The sequence below is a fragment of the Gouania willdenowi genome, chromosome 6 (genome assembly GCF_900634775.1).
Source record: "Gouania willdenowi chromosome 6, fGouWil2.1, whole genome shotgun sequence".
Classification (NCBI taxonomy): Eukaryota; Metazoa; Chordata; class Actinopteri; order Blenniiformes; family Gobiesocidae; genus Gouania; species Gouania willdenowi.
The window spans coordinates 584,045-593,350 of NC_041049.1; the positions used below are offsets into that span (position 1 = coordinate 584,045).

Genomic DNA, 9,306 nt, shown 5'->3' on the forward strand with positions numbered 1-9,306 from the left:
TCCCATATTCACATACACAACCTGTTTCCTCACCGTCTCCCCAGGCCCCCTCCCCTCCTCCCTCCCTGCAGAGGCAGCAGGAAGCGAGCCGTAAGGGCAACGCCATCCTGTGGCTGACCTGTGAACTACTCATCCTAAAGACCCCTCCTCTGTGCCAACGTGCTGTTGTATTGAATTGAATGTTTGTTGGTTTTTGTCGCAATGTTTGCTGAAGAGTTTTTTCATGATCCCAAACTCCGCCCCTCTCTACAAGGGCCTAGTTTGGTTTTAACTTTTTTTACGTCTTCTTCCTACTCATTATTTCATATTTGTCATCTAAGAAACGGAGCGCTGCTGTACCTGTCCCCCCATGTTATTGTTTTTCATGTTTCTTGGTCGGGATGTAACTGAAAATGAATTGCTCCTCGGGGATAAATGAAGTTTTCTGAATCTGAATCTTTCAAGCGATCAGTAGATGCCTCTGAGGAAGACTGGCAGTTGGCAGTTGAAACATATTCCTGAATAAATGAAATATTAACATATTTAAGAAAAGACGAAATGAACATGCTGGAATTATGACGTCTGGTTTTTATTATCTCTGCGGCCCCCTGCTGGACAGACTCAGTCCTGCCCTGAGCCCACCAACCACAACATGAGGAGCATCAGCTGAAGTAGAGTTGTCTGTCCACTCACAGTACAATAGAATAATAATCTTAATAATCACAAACCAGTCAGAGGATAACATGATGACCAGTCTGACCATGACAGGAGAGGAGGGTCACGCCGTTCACTCAGCACGCACACACACAGGGTAAGGCTTTAACGACTGATGCTTTTTATTTTATTAAACAAAAAATAAAGTCGTCCAACAGAAGCTTTCCACAAAAACAAAATCCCTCTCCTTCTGTTTTCACAGTCCTTCGTTTCTCCACAATAGTCTCCTCATCCTTTGATGACGGCGATGGGGCGGAGCTTAATGGCCTTTTCTACTGATTCCAGCATCATGACACGTGTCCACCACGTCTGTGACGTTCTTGTACGATTCAGGCGCCTGAAAAACACATCATCGAGTTATCTTAGAGTCAGATTAACCACTCCTCCTCCTCTTCCTCACCTCCTCCATCACCAGTTTAGGTGAAGCCACTCTGATGGCGATGCCCAGGTCAGACAGTTTGTCCAACACATCCTGGAAGTCCAGATTCCTTCGAGACTTTGCTCTGGACAGAGCTCGACCCTGAAACAGGAGATACTTTAGAATCCAGACTTTAACTAGAGCAGTCGGAGGGCGCAGATCTCCGCCAAGTAGAGCACAAGTACCGGGCGGGACACAAACACATTGCACTTCTCTACCACTACTACATTACCCATAAGCCACCGTGCTTAAAGGAGCACAGCTCCTATTTTACTATTTTTTGGTATTTTCTACTTTTTGGTAGTCCAGAACATCACCTGTTTCTTGTCCCATTAAAAATATTTCCTGAAAATTTCATTCAAATCCGTTCATAACCTTTCAAGTGATCTTGCTAAGAGACAGACAAAGAGATAAATGCAGTGTTAAAACATAACTTTCCGCTCTACGCTTCACGCTTGGCGGAGGTAAAATCTGAAATTAAAGTCCGTGTGAAGCAGAAATAAATGTGTGTTATGAGTTTGTCACACCACAGAAACTTGTGTCGTTGACCACTGAGCCAAATTTGGAAGATGAAAAAAATCGCTGTGTATGTAAAATGATGTCTCAAAAACATGAAAAAACAAGCACTTCTCTCTGCTCAGAGTTTGTTTTCAGCTCGGGGCTGAATTGTTCCCGCTGGAGGCCGTAGAAGTTTGGTGTGCTTCAGCAGCAGGGTCAGGTTAATGCTAATGATGGCTCTGTTACGTAACGTGACTATGATTTCTGACCCGCCCATTAAATCCTGAAGACAGAAATATGAAACACAGTTTGTGAATCCTAGCTCCATATTTATATTATAAATGGTTTAAATGACTTTTTACATGTTTGAAGGTAAACATTTATGACCTATTTAATGTGTTCAGAAAAAAATGGTTGAATTTGCTTCATACGGACTTTAAGAATCCAGGCTTTAATAAAAAGTGTCTCACCGCTCCGTGACACGTGGTGCCGAACGTCTCCATCATTCCCTGCTCCGTCCCTGTTAGAACGTAACTACACGTCCCCATGGTTCCTCCAATCAGCACAGGCTGTCCTGTTAGCTACACACAGACAGGTGTGAGTGGGTGGGGCCTACCTGGTAGGCCACAGGTGTAAGTGGGCAGGGCCTACCTGGTAGTCCACAGGGATGAGCGGGTGGTGGGGGGGGAAGGCTCGCGTGGATCCCTTACGGTGGACCAGCAGCGTCCTCTGGCGTCCATCCACCATGTGCTCCTCAACCTTGGCGATGTTGTGCGACACATCGTAGATGACGTGCATGTCCAGGTCGTCGGGTGTGGTGGCAAACACTTTGGAAAAGGCCTGAGAGGAGAAGCGGCTTCAGAATGAGGCGGCGGTGGACGGCGCGGTGCCTGCCGTCACTCACCTGTCGGGTCAGGAAGGTCATGGAGGAGCGGTTGACCCAGGCGTAGTTTCCCGCCGCAGCCATCCCCTTCAGGTAGTCCTGGCCCTCCTGTGATGTGATGCGAGCACACGCTAACTGACGGTCGTTCACCATGATCTGATCGCGCTTCATGGCTTTCTCCATGGCAACCAGAGCATCTGCCAATCACAGAGATGTTTCTACAGCATGTGTGATGGCCCCCCTTGTTCTGTGGTCGTACCTGTAACCACCTGGTGGCCCCGCCCCTCCCCTATAGTCCGTACCTGTAGCCACCTGGTGGCCGCGCCCCCCTCTTCTATAGTTGGACTGTAGCCACCTATTAGCCCCGCCCCCCTCCTCTATATAATCATACCTGTAGCCACCTATTGACCCTGCCCCTTCCACTATAGTCGCACCTGTAGCCACCTATTGGACCCCCCCCCTCCCCTATAGTCGTACCTGTAGCCACATGTGGCCCCGCCCCCTCCCTATAGTCGCACCTGTAGCCACCTATTGACCCTGCCCCTTCCACTATAGTCGTACCTGTAGCCACCTGGTGGCCGCGCCCCCTCTTCTATAGTTGGACTGTAGCCACCTATTAGCCCCGCCCCCTCCCTATATAGTCATACCTGTAGCCACCTATTGACCCTGCCCCTTCCACTATAGTTGCAACCTGTAGCCACACCTATTGGACCCCCCCCCCCCATAGTCGTACCTGTAGCCACATGGTGGCCCCGCCCCCCTCCCTATAGTCGCACCTGTAGCCAACCTATTGGACCCTCCCCCCTTCCCCTATAGTCGTACCTGTAGCCACATGGTGGCCCCGCCCCCCCCCTATAGTCGTACCTGTAGCCACCTATTGGGCCCTCCCCCCTCCCCCTATAGTCGTACCTGTAGCCACATGGTGGCACCGCCCCCTCCCCTATAGTCGTACCTGTAGCCACCTATTGACCCTGCCCCTCCTACACTATAGTCGTACCTGTAGCCACCTATTGGACCCTCCCCCCCCCCCCCTATAGTCGTACCTGTTAGCCACATGGTGGCCCCGCCCCCTCCCTATAGTCGTACTGTAGCCACCTATTGGACCCTCCCCCCTCCCCTATAGTCGTACCTGTAGCCACATGGTGGCCCCCGCCCCCTCCCTATAGTAGTACCTGTAGCCACCTATTGGACCCCCCCCCCCTCCCCTATAGTCGTACCTGTAGCCACATGGTGGCCCCGCCCCCTCCCTATAGTCGTACCTGTAGCCACCTATTGACCCTGCCCCTACCACTATAGTCGCACCTGTAGCCACCTATTGGACCCCCCCCCCCCCCATAGTCGTACCTGTAGCCACATGGTGGCCCCGCCCCCTCCCTATAGTCGTACCTGTAGCCACCTATTGGACCCCCCCCCCCCCCCTATAGTCGTACCTGTAGCCACATGGTGGCCCGCCCCCTCCCTATAGTCGTACCTGTAGCCACCTATTGGACCCTCCCCCCTCCCCTATAGTCGTACCTGTAGCCACATGGTGGCCCCGCCCCCTCCCTATAGTCGTACCTGTAGCCACCTATTGACCCTGCCCCTACCACTATAGTCGCACCTGTAGCCACCTATTGGACCCCCCCCCCTATAGTCGTACCTGTAGCCACATGGTGGCCCCGCCCCCTCCCTATAGTCGTACGTACTGTAGCCACCTATTGGACCCTCCCCCCTCCCCTATAGTCGTACCTGTAGCCACATGGTGGCCCCGCCCCCTCCCTATAGTCGTACCTGTAGCCACCTATTGACCCTGCCCCTACCACTATAGTCGTACCTGTAGCCACCTGGTGGCCCCGCCCCCCCCCTATAGTCGTACCTGTAGCCACCTATTGGCCCCCCCCCCCCCATAGTCGTACCTGTAGCCACCTGGTGGCCCAGCCCCCTGCTGCCGCTGTGGATCATCACGCACACCTGTCCTTTGTGATCAATGCCCATCTTTTTGGCTGCGTAGTCGTTGTAGATCTCGTCGACCACCTGGATCTCAGCATAGTGGTTTCCTGCTCCCAGCGTGCCCAGCTACAGCACACACACGCACACACGCACACACACACACACACCCACACCACACACACACACACACACGTCACTGCTGTGAGTCAAAGTGAGGGCGTGGTCGTGGGGGTGGGGCCTACCTGGGGCAGGCCTCTCTTTTTGGCCTTAGACGACACCTTGTTGGGGTCGGCCTGCAGCATACGGCCGTACTCCTCACAGTGCTCCTTGTCCTCGGCCCAGGCATAGCCCTCCCTCAGAGACCAGTCCACGCCCATCTCCAGCGCCTCCTCCAGGTCCCTAAGGACGCACAGGGTACAGTGAGAGGGGGCAAGGCCTGCTGCGACACGCCTTGGGGCCTGGTGCTCACTTGGCGTTCATGGGGATGACCCCCTTGGAGCCGACGCCCACTGGGATGTGGTCGAACAGCGACTGAGCGAGCTGCTCCTTCACTGGCTGCACGTCGCGCTCATCCAAGTTGGTCCTCAGCAGACGTACGCCACAGTTTATATCAAAGCCGACGCCCCCTACAGGACACGAGGAGTCACATGTTACTGTTAATCAACCAATAACAACACAGCAGAGCAGCCAATCACAGGCCGGAGAGTTTATTAACAGGTTATTTCTCACCCGGTGACACCACGGCGTCGGGGTTGTTCATGTCGAAGGCCGCCATGTTCCCAATGGCGAAGCCGTAACCTGAGTGAACGTCGGGAAGGCCGATGGATTTCTGTGGAAAACCAAAATGTTAACACATTTTCTCGCTCCTTCGTCAAACAAATGAAAACTCTTACATGTATGATTCCCGGCAGTGCCGCTACGTTCCCAATCTGCTTCATTGCTGGAAGGAACCCACCGAACCCTGAAGACGACACACAGACGAATTCAAAGCAGCACCGCAGGAACTAGTGCTGTGTGATATATATATATATATATATATCCTGATATAGTATTTCTTCCTTAAAATTACATGAAGTGAATGGAAAATTGCTTCATTATATATTTTATAATACATAAAAATATAATGAAAAAAACCCCAATATTTTCCTTTAAGAATCTTCTCAATGAAGGGATAATAATGACTTTTGCTACATATACTGTTGTCACATGTTCTGATTTCTAAATGTATGGAAATAACACCAGTGGGTGAAAAAACCAACAATAATGTCCACTGCTATGTTTTAAACCATAGAGGGTTATATCGTACGCTAGACGTTTTTATATCGTACTACGTTGGCAGAAACCTGAGGGAACATGTCAGACAAAGAGGTCACCTCCGCCTCGGCACGCGTTACGCAGCTCCTCAAACATCAGCTTCTCCAGGGAATCGTTCACGTAGAATTTTCCTTCAACCTGTAGAACACACACGCACGCGTACACACACACACCTGTTCATTTCTAACTTTCATCAAAACCACAAAAAACCTTTAGAAAACGTGTTTTATGATTCTACTAACGTCTATCTTTAAAGCAAGGAACCTCTGACTGTGTGTGTGTGTGTGTGTGTGTGTGTGTGTGTCATTTGCCAATATTACACTGAATCCTGTAAATAGTAATACAGACTTACTATGGGCACTACACTAGTCCCAAATAATTCACAATCGAAAATACACATTATCTGTTTTAGAGCTGGGCAAAAGATTGAGATTCAAGACATATCAAGTTTTCTAGGGCTGCCAACTTTGGTCGTTTAGTCGACTAATTGGTCGTTGCCGTCGTAGTCGACCAAGATTTTCATTGTTCGACCAGCAACGGCATCAGTTCAATAGCGTTATAAAAAAATTAAAAATGCAATGCACTTCTATAGGTGATAAGGATTAAATATCAATATAATGTTTTTAATGCCTAAAAATAATTCTATGTCCAGTAACAGCTCTGTGTGAGTGAGTGCTGCAACAAAAAAAAAAAAAAAAAAAAAGGGTTGCACTTCAGCTGTCACTGTCCTCAGATCAGATCAGATCAGATCAGATCAGATCAGATCAGATCAGAGAAGGAACAAATGAACACAGGCTTGAAACAAGCATCCACTATTGAATCAATCCTTTTTCTGCACAAGAACATGGATGATGTAAATAAATCCACTGCTCACCTGTGTTTGTTTCTCCGTGCACTGATCTGATGTTGACATCAACAGTTTATTAATAAAAGCAGGTTTACCACTAAAACAGATGTAAATATGTCATTTGTATGACAAAAATAGGTTTTAATTGTTGGTTTCAGGACAGACAATATATATAAATACAGTATATAAATATATAATGTCTGTCAAACCTGTAGGTTTCACTTTTAAAGGGGACATATCATGGTTTTAAATCCTCCTTTTTACATATAAATCATACAGTTGTGGTCTATTATAAAGCAGAGCTGCACTGCTTTGGTCTGAATTCCTCATTATATAGCTCCACCCCCTTTTCTGATGTGCTCTTAGAGCAAACTCGTTTTGGTGCTGTCTCTTTAAATGCAACTCAGGACACTCCCTACCCCGCCCCTCTTCAGGTGGACACTCGGTTCAACTCCACCATTTTTGTAGTTTGATAGAAGAAGATACGGCTATGTAGCGGAGCATATAACTTTTTATTCACACGTTATTTATAAAATGTCAACCAACGTTAGACTTGTCCATCCAGCCTTACATGTTCCAGCCAGAGGTCTGACCCAGTGGAGCGAGATGAAAATGATGATGATGAACCTGCAGAACCCCTAACAAGTGAGCTAACACAAGCACCGAGCTAACGCTAGCGCCAACTAACGTCACGAAATGCATTTTAATACAGTCTTTCAAAGACAAAAACGTCAAAATGAAATAATGACTAATGAAAACTTTAGACTAAATTAAATCACGGTAGGCCATATCATCAAGGATCTAAAACGAGCACACAGCGCTAACATATGAAGACGGTGTGCTAATGCTAATGCTAACAAAACAATGACAGGGACGTCTTATCATCACACTTTTTAGCGTTATTTACAGCTTACCGAAGTGCTCTGTTCATCGTCTCCAAAGATAGAAGGAATTGAACCCTCAATCAGACAAAGTCTTTCTGTAAATCCTTCTTTATACTGGTGGAGGTTGATGAAGCAGTCATCATTGAAGTGCTTCACACACACAAAAATGACCTTATCCACAGATGTGGTACATTTCTATAAAAAATAAAACTCAACCAGACACTTTGAAAAGGTTCTGATGCTGGGAGACGGTGTAATGAAGCGTGTGGGTTACTACATCCAACAACCCAACATTTTGACTTATCCTCTCGTAACTTCTGCATCCTGGAGCTTGGACTACAAAATAAAAGTGAGAAATAAAAATGGCGGATTGCTCGAAGTGTTGGACCTAGAGTTGATGTCTTAATATGGCAGTTCTGCTGCAAATACTGTGATGTAATAGTTCAAAAAACGTAATAGAGAATAGAAAAATCGAAACAGATTGAAAAATATGAGCAAAACAGAAAATAAAGATATCAATGGAGCACCTGAAGAGATTAATTAGATTTTTTCTGTACTTCTAAGCACTCTAAATATACAACAAAATGCATTTAAGGGCTAAAAAAGTGGATTTAACATGATATGTCCCCTTTAATTTGTCGGGTTCTGGTCAAAGCTTGAATAAGGTTCATTTTATAGATGGTCTGTGTTTAAAAGTAAATCTACACCACAAAACATCAAAACTCAATATTTCTCTTTTCTTTCTCCTCGTCCTCCTCTGCACCTGATCATTCTACGTTTTTTTTTTTTGGTCGATTAATCGCTAGGTGTGCCATAGTCTTGGACGACCAACCATTTCCTTGGTTGACTACAGCCCTAGAGTTTTCTAGGGATAATTACAATATTGCATATATATATATTATAGCTTTTGTTTTAAAACACTTATTTTAGAGTCACTGCTTTCACTACTTCTCAGAACAGCATAAAAACCACAGTTAGATGATCACTGTGTTCTAACCCAGACCTTCCCCTAAACAAGCCACACTACAGAACTCACTCACACGTGCTGTCCTTTAGACGAGAAAAAAAACCGTAGCACATATTTTGCAGCTGTGTTAGTAAATATGCCCATGTCACGTTTCGCATCAGCAAATTTAACCCTGAATCGTCTTTCTGGTCAGACTTCATTTGAAATTAAATTATCGAGATTTATATCGTATATCGCTATTTTGAGAAAAAAATATAGAGATTTGAGTTTTGGTCCATATCGAGTCTGTTTATAAGATTTATAAACGTCCCTGTGTGTGACGTCAACCGCTTACGTCAGCACGTCGAAACATCAACTGTCTCCGAGTAATTGAAGCTTAAATGGTGTAGTTTATGTGATTGGTTAAAGTGTGTCAGGTGGTTAGCCCGTGTGTGTGCTAATGCTAACCGGACATGCTAGCAGCACTGACCTGCATGTTGGGAACGAAGCCTTTTTTAATTCTCCAGCAGTTTGTACCGATTTTGTCCAAAAACTGCAGCTCGTCGTTGTAGCTGCGGCTCATCTTCGCTCTTTTTAAAGAACCGAACTTTAGAAAAATCCACTATTAACTCAAACCTTGGTAGAAAACGACAGATTAATTGTAAATGTAGCAGAATAGCAATGATGTCTGAGCTTCGCTCTGCTACGGAAGCCGAAGTGCCGTCTGCGACAAAATGACACAGCAAAAAAAAAAAAAACTTCACATCAATCTAAATAAACGCTATAAACAGACACAAAAAGATCTTTAACAACCAACAGACTCTGAATAAACACGATGACGTGTGTTTTCTTATTTGTAATTCGATTGTGACGTAAAATTAACCGAAAACTGTT

At 46.4% G+C, this 9,306-nt stretch overlaps 1 protein-coding gene across 1 annotated transcript; it reads right to left on the reverse strand.

Annotated features, from left to right (window-relative positions):
• Positions 1-791: 791 nt before the first annotated feature.
• On the reverse strand, positions 792-9,275 carry rtcb (RNA 2',3'-cyclic phosphate and 5'-OH ligase). Its single transcript, XM_028449973.1, has 12 exons — positions 8,903-9,275; positions 5,795-5,873; positions 5,315-5,382; positions 5,151-5,250; positions 4,891-5,047; positions 4,664-4,820; positions 4,388-4,547; positions 2,514-2,689; positions 2,261-2,449; positions 2,080-2,190; positions 1,094-1,213; positions 792-1,030 (listed from the first exon to the last, which is right to left on the reverse strand). Exons 1-12 carry the CDS (start codon positions 8,993-8,995, stop codon positions 953-955), a joined length of 1,488 nt encoding a protein of 495 aa, XP_028305774.1. The 5' UTR covers positions 8,996-9,275; the 3' UTR covers positions 792-952.
• Positions 9,276-9,306: the final 31 nt, after the last annotated feature.

Excerpts from the sequence above, each read along its gene's own strand:
- rtcb (XM_028449973.1), bottom strand. The coding sequence starts at position 8,995 with ATGAGCCGCAGCTACAACGACGAGCTGCAGTTTTTGGACAAAATCGGT. Across the intron at positions 5,048-5,150 it reads CGACGCCGTGGTGTCACCGG|GGGGCGTCGGCTTTGATATA; the intron begins GTGAGAAATAAC and ends CGTGTCCTGTAG. Across the intron at positions 2,690-4,387 it reads GGGCCACCAGGTGGCTACAG|ATGCTCTGGTTGCCATGGAG; the intron begins GTACGACTATGG and ends TGTGATTGGCAG.